Raw genomic sequence first — 18,171 nt, forward strand, 5'->3', positions numbered from 1 at the left:
CTCCTAGAGTAATGGAAATAAAAACAAAAGTAAACAAGTGGGACCTGATTAAACTTAAAAGCTTTTGCGCAGCAAAGAAACTATAAACAAAGTGAAAAGACAACCCTCAGAATGGGAGAAAATAATAGCAAATGAAACAACTGATAAAGGATTAGTTTCCAAAATATACAAGCAGCTCATACAACTCAATGCCAGAAAAAACAAACAACCCAATCAAAAAGTGGGGAAAAGACCTAAACAGACATTTCTCCAAAGAAGACATACAGATGGCTAACAAACACATGAAAAGATGCTCAACATCGCTCATTATTAGAGAAATGCAAATCAAAACTACAATGAGATACCACCTCACACTGGTCAGAAAGGCCCTCATCAAAAACCCTACAAATAATAAATGCTGGAGAGGGTGTGGAGAAAAAGGAACGCTCTTGCACTGTTGGTGAGAATGTAATTGATACAACTACTGTGGAAGACAGTATGGAGATTCCTTTAAAAACTAGGAATAAAACCACCATATGAACCAGCAATCTGACTCCTAGGCATATAGCCTGAGGAAACCAAAAGTGAAAAAGACACATGTATCCCATTGTTCATTGCAGCATTAATTACAATAGCTAGAACATGGAAGCAACCTAGATGTCCATCGACAGACAAATGGATAAAGAAGTTGTGGTACATATACACAGTGGAATATTACCCAGCCATAAAAAGGAACGCATTTGAGTCAGTTCTGATGAGGTGGATGAACTGAGAACTTATTATACAGAGTGAAGTGAGTCAGAAAGAGAAAGATAAATATAGTATTCTAATACCTATATATGGAATCTAGAAAAATGGTCATGAAGAATTTATTTGCAGGGCAGCAATGGAGAAACAGACATAGAGAATAGGTTTATGGATATGGGGAGAGGGGAGGAGAGGGTGCTGCTGCTGCTGCTAAGTCGCTTCAGTCATGTCCAACTCTGTGTGACCCCATAGATGGCAGCCCATCAGGCTCCCCCGTTCCTGGGATTCTCCAGGCAAGAATTCTGGAATGGGTTGCCATTTCCTCTTCCAATGCATGAAAGTGAAAAGTGAAAGTGAAGTCACTCAGTCGTGTCCGACTTGTAGCGACCCCATGGACTGCAGCCCACCAGGCTCCTCCGTCCATGGGATTTTCCAGGCAAGAGTACTGGAGTGGGGTGCCATTGCCTTCTCCGAGAGGGTGAGATGTATGGAAAGCGTAACATGGAAACTTACATTACCATATGTAAAATAGATAGCCAACGGGAATTTGCTGTATGGCTCAGGAAACTCAAACAGGGGCTTTGTATCAATCTAGAGGGGTGGGATGGGGTGGGAGATGGGAGGGAGGTTCAAAAGGGAGGGGATATATGTATACCTATGGCTGATTCATGTTGAAGTTTGACAGAAAACAACAAAATTCTGTAAAGCAATTATCCTTCAATAAAAAAATAAAAAGAATAAAAAAGGACTACCTTATTTATAATGGAGGAACATTATTCAATAGTATAGAAAGACTGATGCTGAAGCTGAAGCTCTAATACTTTGGCCACCTGATGCAAAGAGCTGACTCACTGGAAAAGACCCTGATGGTGGAAAGATTGAGGGCAAGAGGAGAAGGAGGCAACAGAGGATGAGATGGTTGGATGGCATCACTAACTCAATGGATATGAGTTTGAGCAAACTCATGGAGATAGTGAAGGACAGAGAAGCCTGGTGTGCTGCTTTGTGACCATGGGATCACAAAGAGTAGGACATGACTGAGTGACTGAACAACAACAACAACAGACATATAATTTCCCCTTAAAGAGAGAACGAAGATTCCCATGTGGCTCAGGTGATAGAGTCTTTGCCTGAAGTGTGGGTGACCCGGGTTCGATCCCTGAGTTGAGAAGATCCCTGGAGAAGGAAATGGTAAGCCACTCCAGTATTCTTGCCTGGAAAATCCCATGGATGGAAGAACCTGGCAGGCTATATAGTCCAAGGGGTCACAAAGAGTTGGACACAACTGAGAGACTTCAATTCAATTTAAAGAGAGAACAACAAGGTTCAGGTAAACTTTGACAGTTATAGTCATGGAATGTGGAAAAAACTGTGATTATACTTGTCTGAGGGCATGAGAGAGCCTCTAAAAAAGAGGTGTTAGTTGCACAGTCGTGTCTGACTCTTTGTGACCCCATGGACTGTAGCCCACCAGGCTTCTCTGTCCATGGGATTTCCCAGGTAAGAATACTGGAGTGGGCAGACCCAGGGATTGAACCTGGGTCTCCTGCATTTCAGGCAGATTCTTTACTGTCTGAGCCATCAGGGAAGCCCTAAAAGAGAAAAATGGTGTTTCCATACACAGTACACATAGAAGTAACTGAAAATAGGTCCTTGGATGTTCAGAATAATTAATATAGTTCTAAGAAATCAAAGATTTTTTTGGTAACAACTGTGTGATTCTGGTAATTTACTGAAGTGTTCAGGGATTTATTTTTCTGACTTTCGAGGGGGTTAGGCAAATAATCTCTAATACCCGGTATCCCAATTCTACCAATTTATAATTCTCAAATACAGGGGAAGGGCCCACCACTTTGACAGCCTAAGTGTCTTTTTTGAACACCACAATGGTAACCTGCAAGTAACAGAACCACAGCACCACTGAAACTTAGCAATATTTAACTCTAGTACCAAAACTCTAGTACCAGTGAACTCTAGTACCAAAGCCAGGAAGAGTGGAACGTGAGGAAAGAGGAGGCACAGCCACCATATTCAGGGACTCTGATAGTGAAAATGTTTCCTCCTCCTGCTTTTGGATTTTTCCACGTTTCCTATTTGTCATGAGCCAATCCTGGTAGAGCTTATCTGAGCTCTGCTTCAGATTTGGCTGATAGAGCTTACTGGGTGAGGGAGCAGTAGGAGTTTTGGAAGGTCAGTCTTGACCAGTTTTTTCTTCCTCTCATCTCCGTGTTGGCTTTTTATTTCCTGTGTCTCTGAAGAATGAGAGTCTCACGCTTCTATGCTTCTCATTCAAACAGTGGATAAATATCAGAATATAAAGAACTCTTACAACTCAACAATAAAAGAGAAGTTATCCAATTTAAAAATGGGCAAAATCTCTAAAAGTGATATGAAGCTAGCCAATAAACACATGGAGAGATGTTCAACATCACTTGTCATTAGGGAATTGCAAGACAAAACCACAATGAGATACCCTTTCAACATCAGCTTGGATGGCTCTAGTCAAAAAGCCAGATATTAACACGTGTTGAGGATATGGAGAAACTGGAACCCTCATCCATTGCTGGTAGGAACGTAAGATGATGCAACCTCTTTGGAAAACAAGAATCAAGGATACTCTCCATGCAGGAAGCATTAATTTTATCTTTGGCTTGATAATTTTTAAACTTACTATAAAATATTTATGTGATTTGCCAACTAATACCAATATTTATTAGCATGTTTTTACCTACATAACAAGACCTTATATCAAGTCAAACCTTTCTACAAACTTTCTATATGCAGTGACCAGAGCAACCATTCTTTGTTCAGGTGGAGAGGTACCATGTTTGAACGGTAAGGGGATGGTAGTTATGCTCTGTACACTTGCTTATCATGTTTGTTAAAGCTAGCTTGGAAATTTAGTATTCGTACAAGTATATATATTCTATATTTTTTGTTCCTTAAATTATAATGTAGAGAAAATTTTATTAAATTCTGAATAGTGTTTTAGTTCCATCAATGGCAGATTTGCTTCCATAATGGCACAAGGTGGCCAGATAACAGGAGTTGAATGTAAACATGCAGCTTCTTCATACTGCATTGACTGTGTGCTAAAAGCTGTTTATCATATTTGCTTGCTGTCTTGGCCAGATGATTGATAGTCAATAAAATCAATAACAACTGCTTGTTAAAAGCACTATGGATTTATCTGTGCCATGTAAGATTTATTAGATTGAATGGAAATCCAATTCTACATTTGAGTTTTTGTGAATAATGCGCTTGGATAACATTTCATGGATGTGGAGGGGGTGGCATAGCATAAGTAATACCATTTTATCAAGTTCATGAACTGGTGCATCTGGGTGATGGCATAAATATCAGTAGCATAATGCAATGGACTACACACCTTTATAGTAAAGTCAGCTGTTGATTGTTTGCATCAAAAATAGTATATTATGTTATAAAGTCATTTCCCTTCAGCTTTGAGTGAGTTATAATTATAACTGAATCTGTGTATATTTGACCTTCTGAGCATTTGCTCCCTACCAAGTCAAAAAGCCTGTTATGAAGACCTTCCTGGGGTAGAAAAACTGTTTAATCCCCCATATTCACATTTACTTCTCTCTGAAACTGGTTTTGTTCAGAGACTAGATAATGTCTTAGACTGATGAACAGCACAGGTCAGAGCGGCATGACCCTCTCACAGCTCTTCCTGGAGTGTGGCAGAGAGTGATAAGTATTTGGTGTCAAACAGTTGCTTCTTAAAATGCAAGCTGCAAGCAAAGTAAGAAAAAAGAGAGGATGAAGAAAAAGCTCAATAAAGCTGAATAGATGCTATCTGGCTGGAAAGTCAGCTTCAATGAATAAATCAGTGGTAGATGAGGATTAACCATCCACATGTATGGGCTAACGACAGAACGTGTATTCCCACACCAAAGCACAATGTTCAGCATTCTGCTTCCAAAGCTAATTCTCCAAGGAACAGTTTCTTCTTTGATCACAGCTATTAGTATAAAATGTGCAGTGCTGGTTCTATGCAAGGCTTTTGAAAAACAATTTTATTTGGCTGGACTTTATTTTTTTATTTTTTATTTTTTTTAATTTTAATTTTATTTTATTTTTAAACTTTACATAACTGTATTAGTTTTGCCAAATATCAAAATGAATCCGCCACAGGTATACATGTGTTCCCCATCCTGAACCCTCCTCCCTCCTCCCTCTTTAAACCATTCTTAAACAATGGGCTTTCCCAGGTCATATATTCCTTTTAATATTTGTGGTAAAAGGCAGGTCAGGTCTTTTCCTGAATAGGAATATACTTTCTTAAAAAATTTTTTTAATTGAAGGATAATTGCTTTACAGAGTTTTGTGGTTTTCCATCATACATCAACAAGAATCAGCCATAGATACACCTGTGTCCCCTCCCTCCCGAGCCTCCCTCCCATCTCCCTTCCCATCCCACCCTTCTAGATTGTCACAGAGCCCCTGTTTGTGTTCCCTGAGTCACACAGCGAATTCACATTGGCCATCTACTTTACATATGGTATTGTAAATTTCCATGTTACTCTCTCCATACATCTCCCTTTCTCCCTCCTCTCCTCCCCCCATGTTCATAGATCTGTTCTCTACGTCTGTTTCTCCACTGCTGCCCTGCAAATAAATTCATCAGTACCATCTTTCTATATTCCATATATATGTATCAGTATACGATGTTTATATTTCTCTTTCTGACTTACTTTACCCTTATAATAGGCTCTAGATTCATCCACCTCATTAGAACTGACTCAAATGTGTTCCTTTTTATGGCTGTGTGGTATTCCATTATAATATGTACCACAGCTTATATGTCAATGGACATCCAGGGTGCTTCCATGTTCTAGCTATTGTAAATAGTGCTGCAGTAAATACTGAAGTACATGTGTCTTTTTCACTTTTGGTTTCCTCAGGGTATATGCCTAGGAGTTGGATTGCTGGGTCATATGGTGCTTTTATTCCTAGCTTTTTAAGGAATTTCCATACCATCTTCCATAGTGGCTGTATCAGTTTACATTCCCACCAGCAATGTAAGAGTGTTCCCTTTTCTCCGCACCCTCTCCGGCATTTATGGTTTGTAGACTTTTTGATGATGGCCATTCCAACTGGTGTGAGGTGGTGAATACATTTATTTTTTTAAACCATCTCAACAAAAGGTACAAAAAGAGTGAGTTTAAATTGAAAGTCAACATGGAGTTACTGCTTACAGGTTTGAATGCATTTTTATGTTTCCAACAGGATAGACTTATAAATCTTTTAGATTTATAGAAATATACTTAACATGCCAAAGAAATCTGCTTCTTGTTTTATATCACTTTTGCCTATAAATTTTAAGATGATTATTTTATTAGAAGAGGACAGTGAATCCCTGGCCGAGCTGATAGAACCTTACTGCCTACCTGTTGCTTGCTTGGTTCTGACAAGAAGACAGAGGTACCCAGCACACTTCTGAGGATCTGGTCTAAGGAATACTCAACATACATGTCTCTCCCTTCCCTCCACCCTGTATTTTCCTCATTAAATTTATTTTGTCATAGGAAAACTTAGGAGACAAATTACTTTTAATTTCTCACTGATTTTCATACATGAGAACTAAAAGATCTCAGTTATTTGTTATGTCCTTGAATTTATAAGACTGCAAATTGTGCTTTGCAGATCATGTTTCCTGTGATTACCAGAAGGTAGGACAGAATAGCAGTTCCACACAGGAGCCTGGATTCAAACTCTGGCTTTGCCTCTTAAAATCGGAATGACTTTATAACCTTTTTGTGCAGGAAGATATGTGAATCCTGAAGATTAACTGAAAAAGTGGCTGGAAAGGGCTTAGAACCGTAGCTGGCATGCAGTAGGTGCTCAGTATGTTTTTAATAAAAGGTGTGAAATACAGGTTTTCAAATTTAATTCTTAGTGTCAGGCTCATAGGAGAAACTTAAAATATTGGGATATATATTGTGTGTGTGTTAGTCACTCATTCGTGTCTGACTCTTTGCAATCCCGTGGACTGTACCCACTGGGCTCCTCTGTCCACGGAATTCTCCAGGCAAGAATACTGGAATGGGTAGCCATTCCCTTCTCCAGGGGGATCTTCCTAGCCAGGGGATCGAACCCAGGTCTCCTGCATTGCAGGCAGATTCTTTCCCATGTGAGCCACCAGGGAAGCCAATATATTTGCTAATCATTAATCTTCTGATTCTTTTTTTCCATCAAACAAACCTTCTAAAAATATCTTCTGAGCGTAGAAAATGGGGCAAGGCTGTGGAGGCAGGCTCCCAGGAGCTGGGCCTGCCAAGCTTAGTGGGGGTGAGGTGATGATCTAGTCTAAGAAAATGGTGGAGGGAGGCTTGGTGGACAGGGAGAGGGCTGGTGAGGAAGCTGGAAGGCCAGGAAGGTCAAGAAGGAAGAGGTAACTTAGGTAGGCAGACAGGACCATGGCTGGATCTGCAACATAAACCAGAAAAGTTCAAAAAATGGCAAAGTCAGAGTCAAACAGAAGTGAAATGAAATGACAACTTCGCTGGTGATGTCAAGTATATTCTGTGAATTCTGCTTGGGTTTTCTGGGTAACCTTACTCTGAGATAATTCTTTCTTTAAGACAGGGACCCAGTTTCAGGTTAGGATAAAACTGCTGTGAGAACACCTCAGTACAATGGTTTTTTTGCTTTGAGATGTCTTTCGGGATGAATTAGACATGCTGTTGACAAAACCTAGAGGGTCTCTGATAATCTGGGTTCACTGATGGTAGCCATTTTATACCAACTTCTCTTCCAAGGTTAAAAATTGATCCTGAAGGTCAGTGTGGTAATATTAGAAAGCCTAGGATGTAACAGGCAATGTATTACTCTTTTGACACGTTGTTCTGCTCTGGTGTCACAAAAGCAGCATTAGTTTTGACCTTTTAATATTGTCCTTTTTTTTTTTCTGGTTTTGTAAAAGGACTCAAAACAATCTGTTTCTATTTATCACAATTTAGTGAAAAACTCAATCAAGCCAGTCATTTGGCATCATGTATATAAAACCTAGCAGTAGTCAGAAGTAAATCAAAGCAGTAGTTTTCAATTATATTATATTGGTATTACTGATGTTCAAAATCATCTTTCAGTTATTTATAATAGAAAGAGAAGCAACTTATAGTAAATATATGGACATAAATACTACAAAATTTATATTAATTGCTTTACCTCTTTGTCTTTGACTTTAATATTTTAAAAATAAGATAAATGTAACTTTTAATATTTTATCAAAAGGTTTAACATAAGATTTAAGGATAGGCTGAGTAGGGACATTTATCCACAGGCTGGAGTTCTAGAGTAGTCTACCCTGCACACATAAGAAATGAAGAAAACCGACCTCCTTACTGACTTTTGGCTAGTCACTGCCTAGAATGGTGTTTCCCAAACTTGTGTTGAAGCAAAAAGAACTTCTACAACCTAAATGTCCATCAATAGATGAATGAATAAAGCAAATGAGATATATATGTGTGTGTGTGTGTGTGTGTGTGTGTATATACACACACATACACATATATGTCATCATCAACTCTGTTGCTCTGCGTTTAAAGCATCTCAAGCAATTAGTTCTGTAGTTAAGATGCAAAAGATCCAGGGAGAGCATACAATGGAATATTATTCAGTAACCTCAGATACAATTGTTTATATGTGATAAATCTCAGTTGCAAATGGCAGAAAACCAATACAAATGAGCTAAAGCAGAAAGAAGGGGAAGTTTGTTGATTGACAAAACTGGAAAGGCAGGAGTGGGTAGCTGGCCTTGGTTATGAAGGCCAGGGGTTCAAACAGTTTTTTCCGAATTCTCTGTTTCTTCCTGCTGTATCTCTGTGGGTTGCCTTACTTTCTTCTACTAAAATAGGAGGAAGAGGAAGAGGCAGGGATACGGACAGCCCCTGTCTTTTCTTCTAGCTGCAGCAAGTCAGAGGAAAGCAAGGCTTTTCTGTCCCTGATTCTATTATCTATATATGGTATCTATAAACCTCAGAAGAGGATTCTCACTGGATGGGCTCATGTCATATGCTCATTCTTTGAATTATCAATTGGCCAGAGGGGTAGGGTGTGACGGCTTGCCAGGCCCATGTGACACGCTCTCCCACGTGGCCAGGTAAGGCAGAGCCCTGGATTGGCAGCCTCACAGAGTCACAAGGACTAGGCTGAGGCAAGAATTGATGGTGAGGAGAAGCACTTAACTAAGAAGAACACTACTGTTATGAGACCAAAATATAAAAATCACAAAACACTAAATTCCATGGTTACCATAAGCTCTTTCTAAACAGATGGAATTATTAAATGAAACTATACAGTTCCTTCAGAGAAGGCAATGGCACCCCACTCCAGTACTCTTGCCTGGAAAATCCCACGGATGGAGGAGCCTGGTAGGCTGCAGTCCATGCGGTCGCTGAGGGTCGGACATGACTGAGCGACTTCACTTTCACTTTTCACTTTCATGCATTGGAGAAGGAAATGGCAACCCACTCCAGTGTTCTTGCCTGGAGAATCCTAGGGACGGCAGAGCCTGGTGGGCTGCCATCTCTGGGGTCACACAGAGTCGGACACGACTGAAGTGACTTAGCAGCAGCAGCATACAGTTCCTTACACTCTCAACCCAACCACATACTTTAAAAGAGACACCTGAAGTGAATGCAAAATCATATTTTGGCACCTTTTACCATCCTCCTTCCATTCATGACCCCTCGGGGCCAGGACTAGGGTGAGGGGAGTGAGGCACTTTCCTCAGGTGTGGAATTGAAAGGGGTGCCAAAACCTCAGTAGTCAACATAAATAATATTTTAATGTGATATTTTTAAAAAATAAAAATGAATGCCAAAAAAAATCTATGATGAACAAAAGATCAAAATCTTAAAGACAGGATCAATACTACTGATTTTCCCTTTTGACTTAGGCTCCAATATGGCTCAGCACGGCACTGTCATTGATCAACATTTTAAAATGTTGATATTCTGCTCATTGTGAATTTTTTTGCATTCATCTTTGTTTTTTAAGATACTGCCTTACAGGACTTTCCTGGTGGTCCAGTGGCTAAGGCTCTGTGCTCCCAATGCAGGGGGCCCAGATTCAATCCCTGGTCAGGGAACCAGATCACACATGTCGCAGAGAAGAGTTCGCAGGCTGCAACTAAAGATCCCCCATTCCACAACTAAGACCTGGTACAGCCAAGTAAATAATTGCCTTTTTTTTTTTTTTAAAAGAAACAAAGATATCACCTTATAATATTTTTATCCTGATTACTGAGTTTCTGGCACACCCTTATGTTTTTCACCCAAGGTGAGTGCCTTACTTGTCTCATTCATGTCTTCTGCATCCACCTCACCAAAGGGGTAGGCAGTCATCAGTAAACCCTTCACTCAAGCTGAGTCAATCACATTCTTTCTCTAAACTTGAAAATGTGGCCTAAGAGACACAGAGACACTGGTTTGATGAGAGTGGACACCTGAACTGAAAGTGATGCTGCATTGGAGCTGGAGGAGTCATGTTGGGCCTTGTGCAGGCCAAGGAAGCCCATTCAGAGACAGAAGCGAGCATGAGAGAATTAGGCATGTGCCACGTTGTATTATTTGATCAAAATATTTTCTGCCGTCTTCTACAAGGCCCTGCTCTGGCACCTCTCTATTGAAAGAGTGTATTTCCTACAGCACGGATGTTGATCTTGGCCACATGGCTTGTTTTAGCCAATGGAATGTAAGCAGAAGTGACATGCCATGCCTGAATGGAAACTTTTAAGTGCCATTGAGTGGATCTGCTTTGCTCCCTTCTCTCTGCCATAAGGCTGGCATGTTCCAAACATATTTTTTCAGCCTAAGTTCAAGAAGTTGAAATTGAAGCTGTGCATCTGAAAAAAATGAGTCATATCACTTATCATTTTAGCTTTGTAACTGAAAAACAAAATACCTTTGTTTATACACAAATAAATCTTTGTCTAATGTTCTGCTCCTTGGGTTTAATTCAACTGACTATTCTCTCAGGACCCATTAGGATCTGGCTCACTCTTTGAGATCATCTTTAAGAATAGTCTTTATACTGCACCCTGTGCTCTTTAAGGAGCAAGCAAAGTATCCCAAATTGGAGGATAGGATTTCTATGCAGTAATAACTCAGAGCTTCCCTGGTGGGTCAGATGGTAAGGAATATTCCTGCAATGAGGGAGACCTGGCTTCAGTCCCTGGGTCAGGGAAGATCCCTTGGAGAAGGGAATGGCTACCCACTCCATTATTCTTGCCTGGAGAATTTCATGGACAGAGGAGCCTGGCGGGCTACAGTCCATGGCATTGCAAAGAATGGGACACAACTTGGTGACTAACACACATACACAACAACAGTTGACTAATGAGACAATAACTTCTGTTTTATGCAAAAACTTTCTATTTTGGCAAACTAAAATTACTAAGTTACAAACATTATAATTATTTTTTTCAAAATACTGTCATAAATATACTTTTAGTTGCTTTACATCCTGTGGGTAGGAAGCACAGAGAGGTTATATATTTGCCTAAAGTTACCAGCAGGTAAGTGGAAAAATCAGGTCTGGAAGCCAGAACTTCATCTAGCTCTTTCTGTTCTTGCCTCAGTACAATGAGAAACAATTTATTCCTTTGTAACATTCTCCTTAATACTTGTAAGAATGTTTATGTTGCTCACAGAATGTTCTCATTATACATGAAGTAAACTTTTAAAAATTTAAGAACATGGACGTATGTTACCTGTTGCATTTACCATAGGAACATCTAGGTTATACTATGTTTATTGCTGATGTATATATCTAACTGAACACCATTTTAGTTACATTAAATAACACATTTATCATGCAAATATTTGATGAGATGCTACCACACTACAAAGCAGGTATTTCTTTCCCAGAATGCCTTGAAGATGAATGCATAATAACTGATGGTTTATTTTAAAATGCTTAAATTACAAATCTTTATTTAAGAAAAAGAAGCTAAGAAAGAAATAACATTTGAGACAAAATTGAGAATGAACAGTGATTAGGGTAGAAAGGAAAAGAAAATTCTTGCTCAACAGTAAAAACACAAAAGAATTTACAAATATATTACTGATTCAGTGATTGATAAAATACATCAGGAATTCAAGAATAATGTTAGATTTAGAAATATGAACTGCTAAAATTACAAAGTAATAATAACGGTTCCAGTTGCCTATAGTAAAGTACCTACAAAATCTTGTTTTGTGTGCACAGCATTTCTTTATACCAACCTAAGTTAGATAAGGAATAGAGAAAGTACTGACACTAAATAAAAAATGTCACCAGATATTTTTCCTACAAGGACACTTACTGTATTATTATTTTTCATGGATTTTGAAGACCATAGATATCTGAAAAGTAAATCAATTTAGTCAATTGACAACTAATGAGTTTCAACTAGTTGTTTTTAAAAGCACTTAAAAGATAAACTTCACCCATTTTGTCTTGTTTCCTGAGGGAAACACTTATTCACACAGTTTTATCACTGCTGCTACTGCTAAGTCGCTTCAGTCGTGTCCGACTCTGTGTGACCCCATAGACGGCAGCCCACCAGGCTCCCCCGTCCCTGGGATTCTCCAGGCAAGAACACTGGAGTGGGTTGCCATTTCCTTCTCCAATGCATGAAAGTGAAAAGTGAAAGTGAAGTCGCTCAGTCGTGTCCGACCCTTAGTGACCCCATGGACTGCAGCCTGCCAGGACCCTCCATCCATGGAATTTTCCAGGCAAGAATACTGGAGTGGGGTGCCATTGCCTTCTCTGATTTTCAACTCTAGACTAGGAATTGGCAAACATTTCCTATAAAAGGTCAGCGAGTAAATATTTTAGGCTTTGTTGATCACACATGGTGTCTCTGTCCCATGTAATTCTTTTGTTCATTTGTTTTTTACAATCCTCTAAAAATGCTAAAACCTTTTTTAGCCCACAGACAGTACAAAATCAGGCTTCAGCCTGTGACTAGTAGCTTGAAGACCCCTGCTGTAGACCATTATCCAACTCATCCTATGGTACTATCTGGAAATGACTAAATATTAATGAAAACTTTCAGATCTAGTGATAACCTGTGTTGATAACTAACTGTCCAAATTTGGGAGAACTACTTAGGATAGTTCTTTGCTCTCCTATATTCTGAAGGACTTAGGAATTCTGGCTCATGAGTTTTTTGTGATGATGGAAGATAGACTATATGAGAAAATCGAACGTTAACACATTAACTATCTTACTAAGCAGACATGGTGAGGGAATAATGTTTGTTGTTCATCTAACAGTTGATAAATGAATGTTAGAATCTGTCATCCTCCTGCCTTATATTTCTTGGCAGTTTAATCATTGTGATATTGACAGACCAAAAACTGTATTTACTATTTTGAATAAATATACAAAAGATCAGATAAGAAAAAATTTTTAAATGAACCAATATTCCCTTCCTAGTCTACTTATGTCATGTCTTAAGGGCTTTACATTATTCTTTTATAGCAAAATCCAAATTTCAACTCTGTCTACACCACAGTGTCTACTCACAGCCTCCATTACTGATAAAACAAATGATTTAACATTTCTTTTTTTTTTTAATATAAATTTATTTATTTTAATTGGAGGCTAATTACTTTACAATATTGTAGTGGTTTTTGCCATACATTGACATGAATCTGCCACGGGTGTACATGTGTTCCCCATCCTGAACACCCCTCCCACCTCCCTCCCCATCCCATCCCTCTGGGTCATCCCAGTGCACCAGCCCTGAGCACCCTGTCTCATGTATCGAACTTGGACTGGCGATCCATTTCACATATGATAATATACATGTTTCAATGCCACTCTCCCAAATCATCCCACCCTCGCCCTTTGCCACGGAGTCCAAAAGACTGTTCTACACATCTGTGTCTCTTTTCCTGTCTTTCATATAGGGTTATTGTTACTATCTTTCTAAATTCCATATATATGCATTAGTATACTGTATTGGTGTTTTTCTTTTTTTTTTTCTTTTCTTTTTTTTAATTTTTATTATTATTATTTTTTTTTACTTTACAATATTGTATTGGTTTTGCCATACATCAACATGCATCTGCCTCGGGTGTACACGTGTTCCCCATCCTGAACCCCCCTCCCACCTCCCTCCCCATACCATCCCTCTGGGTCATCCCAGTGCACCAGCCCTAAGCTTCCTGTATCCTGCATTGAACCTGGACTGGCGATTCGTTTCTTATATGATATTATACATGTTTTAATGCCATTCTCCCAAATCATCCCCCCTTCCCTCTCCCAGAGAGTCCAAAAGACTGTTCTATACATCTGTGTCTCTTTTGCTGCCTCACATACAGGGTTGTTGTTACCATCTTTCTAAATTCCATATATATGCGTTAGTATACTGTATTGGTGTTTTTCTTTCTGGCTTACTTCATTCTGTATAATAGGCTCCAGTTTCATCCACCTCATTAGAACTGATTCAAATATATTCTTTTTAATGGCTGAGTAATATTCCATTGTGTATAGGTACCACCACTTTCTTATCCATTCGTCTGCTGATGGACATCTAGGTTGCTTCCATGTCCTGGCTATTATAAACAGTGCTGTGACGAACATTGGGGTACATGTGTCTTTTTCAATTCTGGTTTTGATTTAACATTTCAAATCTACATGGGGCTTGATGGAGATTTAAAGGCTGCCTTTGGTCTTAATGGATAAAGTATAGGTTCTTCTTCATAGAAAAATAATGCTGTAGTTTGACCATCCTAATTAGTGTATGCCTGTAAGTCCTTTTTCCCAGACAGGGTGATTAATTTCTTAGCCCCAATGATATGCTAATTTGTAGGGCAATTCAACGTAGGCTATAGTTAGCAGTTTAGGAGTGAAATCATAATAGGAAGAAAATATTGGCCATGAATTAAAGTTTTTAAAACTTTCAAAATTAAACATTATTTAAACAACTTAAATTGGAATGTTTAAAAAGTGGCATGTGCCTGGGGTGCGGCGGAGCTCAAATTTGTGCTGAATTGTCTCCATCAGTACTAATACAGTTCAGTAGGCTATATGCGAGAACACAAATAACTGTAAATGTGGATCACGTTCAATCAGTACTGAGTTGAGCTCCCTGACTGCTGAAAATGGTGATGCTTTATTTTTTCTTGCTTTAAATAAATTATCAATATTTCTCCCCTTAACCCGAGGGCCTTTCTCAAAGGCTAGCTTTTCTGGTCTCCAGGGAGTGCCAAGAAACCCTGAGCTGGGGGGCCCACAGCTGATGCCTGAGGACATCTCTACTGCCCTGCCTCATTCTTGAGCTTGCAACTCAATGGTGTAAAGAAAACCTCCCTATAACAGTCCTGGACCCCTGCCTTGACCTTTGCACTCCTGACTAAGTGGATTTTTTAAAAAAGTAAAAGTCAGATTCATGTACATCTCAAGAGTGGTTCCCTTCCTCCTAATCAGTGTGGGCAATATTATAAAGATCTCTTTCCTCCTGAAGCTTATTTGTGTGTGTGTTGGGGGAGCAATAGATAAACACAAAAGTAACATGTTAATTAAAATATATAGCATGCCAGTTAGTGGTAAGTACTACTGGGAAAAATAAAGCAGAGAGGGAACTAAAGGAATCAGAAAGGCTCACTGCAACGGCGAGATCTGAGTAATGATCTGAAGGAGGCAAGAGAATGAACTATTAAGATACAGGGTATTTGGTCTGGAGCTGAAGGAATATCAGATGCATAGGCCCTGGGGTCAGGGGGGCCTGGTGTTTGTGGAGGAACAGCAAGAGGGACAGCTGGCTCAAGCAGAGGGAGTGGGAGGAAATAAGGTCGGTGAGGCTAAAGGAAACAGGTCATGTGAGGTCCTGGCGGACCTTCCTAAGGACTAAGAAACGTGGGGGCAACAGAAGGACTTTGAACAGGGGAGTGGCATGACCTAACAAGTGGTTAAAGACCCTGTTCTTGAGGCTAGCTTTGGCAGCGGTACCACCAAAAGACATCCGAAAGATAAATTTGGTAACAGGTGTTTCAAAGTTTGCACAGACAACTACTGATAAAGGAAAACGGTTGCATTCTGGACAAACGGGTGCGTAGGTGGTCAATAGGAGGGGTTACTCTGAGAAACTGGAAGATGCACCTGCCTAGTTTTCAGGCCGCGACCGCGCAGAAACCTCCAGTCCTGCTCCTCCAGCCCATGTCCTCTCCGCGAGGGTCAGGGCCTCAGCCTCTGGCCGTGTTGCCATGGCGACTACAGGATTTTATTTTATTTTTTTCTTACTTCTTCCACCCTACTTCCCACTCATACACCTCCTGAGCGCAAAGCACCCGGATCCGCATCCTTTCAGCGCGGACGTTGGGTTTGGGCCAGCGCCTACTAATCAGTATTCCGCTCCCGGGGTGTTCCCCGCCCCCGCCGCGACTCCAGGCGCCAGCCTATTCAGCAGCCCGGCACCCAGTGGTCCGCGCCACCCAACCGCCCCCACCTTCTCCCCGGGGATCACGGCCGGAGCCCCACACCGGCTCTGCCCTGGAACGTCCCTGGCGGCCCTGAGAATAGCCATGGGTCGGCCCAGTAACGCATTGCTTTCCCACTCGCTGGTGATGGCCCAGAGTTGCACGTATGCGGCGGGGAGGGGGCGCTCTGCGCCTGGCTCGTAGGCAGCGTGCCCGGGGAGACCCGCTCTACGCATCCCCGAAACAACTCTCTGAAGAGGTTCAACTCCCCTGTGAGCCGTTTAAGGTCCCCCTGCGCTTCCTGCAATGCACCAGACGGGGGAAGCAGATATCGGAGGCACCTGCATTGCGCCCCCGTTGGGATGCACTGTGCGCAAAAGAGGCGGGGTGGGGGTGGGGGGGGGGGTGGTCATCTGCTGCAAAACTGGAGGATCGGAGGCGCGGGGAGTTAGGGGTGGGTTTTCTTAGGACTTACCTTGTGCAGTTTCCACATGGCCCCTAGAGCCTTGACTTCGTGGCTGGAGTGTTTGCCCTCCTCCAAGCACTGGTAGCACACGGGCATCTTGCACTGCACGCAGTACATGCTGTGGTTCTCCAGCTCGTGGTCTGTGCAAGTGGAGACCTTTCGTGGGCTTAGCCGCCGGCTCACGCGGCCCTGCGCCGGGGGTACCAGGCGATGCTTGGCCAGAGGACCCCGGGGCGGGTGGCAGCGCAGGCGGCACGGGTCACAGTAGAAGACATCGCACTGTTCACACATGACGGTGGCTTCCTTGGGTGCCTTCTCGCAGAGCTGGCATTTAAGGGCAGCCGCTTTGCTCTGCTGGTAGCGGTCAATTACCCCTTCCAGGACGCGGTTCTTGGGGAAGCCGCGGAGCCCCCGGTCATCCAAGATGAGGCTGCGGTGGCACTGGGGGCAGGTGATACAGGAGTTGCGGGGCACAGAGGCCAAGGCCGGTGACAGGTGGGTGGCCGGTGGCGGCATAGCCGGGGGGAACACACGGACGCCGTTGGGGGACTTCTGGCACGGTGTAGTAGGGGCGCTGGCGAACCCCCCGTAGGAGCCATAGCCGCTGTCCGCCTCGCTGTACAGGCTCATCTTGTCCAGATCCAGATAGTCATAATCAGAGACCCCGGAGCCCGAGGCCCGTCGGCTCTGGGGGGACTCTGACTCCGGGGTCTGTACCAGGATGTTGCGGGCGCACGCCTGACATATATTGTGAGAGCAGGGTAAGATGATCGGCTCGCGATAGAACGAGCCGCACACTGGGCATTTTAACTCTTCTTCCATCTCTTCCATGGGGACCCGGCTGGGAGCGAAGCAGCTGCGGCTGCAACGGGCGCCTGAGCTGACGAGGTGGCCGGCTGGCCTGTCGTGTCCAGCACCTTGGCCAGCAGTGCCGGCGGTGGTTTTGGCAGTGGCGCCTTCCCGCGTCGCTTAGGCGCCGACTCCCTGCGAGGCGCTCTCTCTATGAGCCACCGAACCTCGGAGCCCAGAGCCAGCCTGGGACCGCCCCCTCCTCGCCCCCTAGTCCCGCCCCAGCCTGTAAACAGCGGCCGATTGGACGGAGAGCGAGAGAGCGAAGCTCTCATTGGCTATATGCCCCATCCTTCTCCTCTCCTCTGCAGGTCACAGGGGGTTTGGTGGAGGATTCTGAGGATGAGGGGAGTCTTCATTCCCGGCTGCATGATCTCGGGAGGCGGCCGGCATGCGGAGGCGAAGGGACCGGGAAGGAGGAATTAGGCAGGATGACTCATCCCTCGCCCCGCTTCCTTCCGACCTCCGGCTCAGTCTCCCGAGAACTGAGCGTGAGAAACCCCTCCTCGCAGCCAGGGGGCTGATAGAGGGGTTGATGCCTATCGCCGGCGTTTGCGTTTGGCTTTCAGCTATGGTCTCCGCGCCGACCTCCCCTCGGCGAGTGCTGCACCACAGAGGAGACGGCCCTTCTCCTTCCGCTGCTGGCGCCTCACCCAGACCTCGGTTTCTGTACCGCAGCGGGGACTTTCT

At 42.6% G+C, this 18,171-nt stretch overlaps 1 protein-coding gene across 20 annotated transcripts in view; it reads right to left on the reverse strand.

The window, feature by feature from the left end:
- Nucleotides 1-17,463, reverse strand: part of TRIM9 (tripartite motif containing 9) — a 117,436-nt gene extending 99,973 nt beyond the window's left edge. For all 20 annotated transcript variants that reach the window (XM_055537617.1, XM_055537628.1, XM_055537622.1 and 17 more), the window contains exon 1: nucleotides 16,642-17,463. In XM_055537617.1, coding sequence (XP_055393592.1) covers nucleotides 16,642-17,463 — 822 coding nt within the window. The remainder of the gene's footprint in view (nucleotides 1-16,641) is intronic.
- Between the last annotated feature and the right edge of the window lie 708 nt (nucleotides 17,464-18,171).

Source organism: Bubalus kerabau, chromosome 10, assembly GCF_029407905.1.
Source record: "Bubalus kerabau isolate K-KA32 ecotype Philippines breed swamp buffalo chromosome 10, PCC_UOA_SB_1v2, whole genome shotgun sequence".
Taxonomy (NCBI): Eukaryota; Metazoa; Chordata; class Mammalia; order Artiodactyla; family Bovidae; genus Bubalus; species Bubalus kerabau.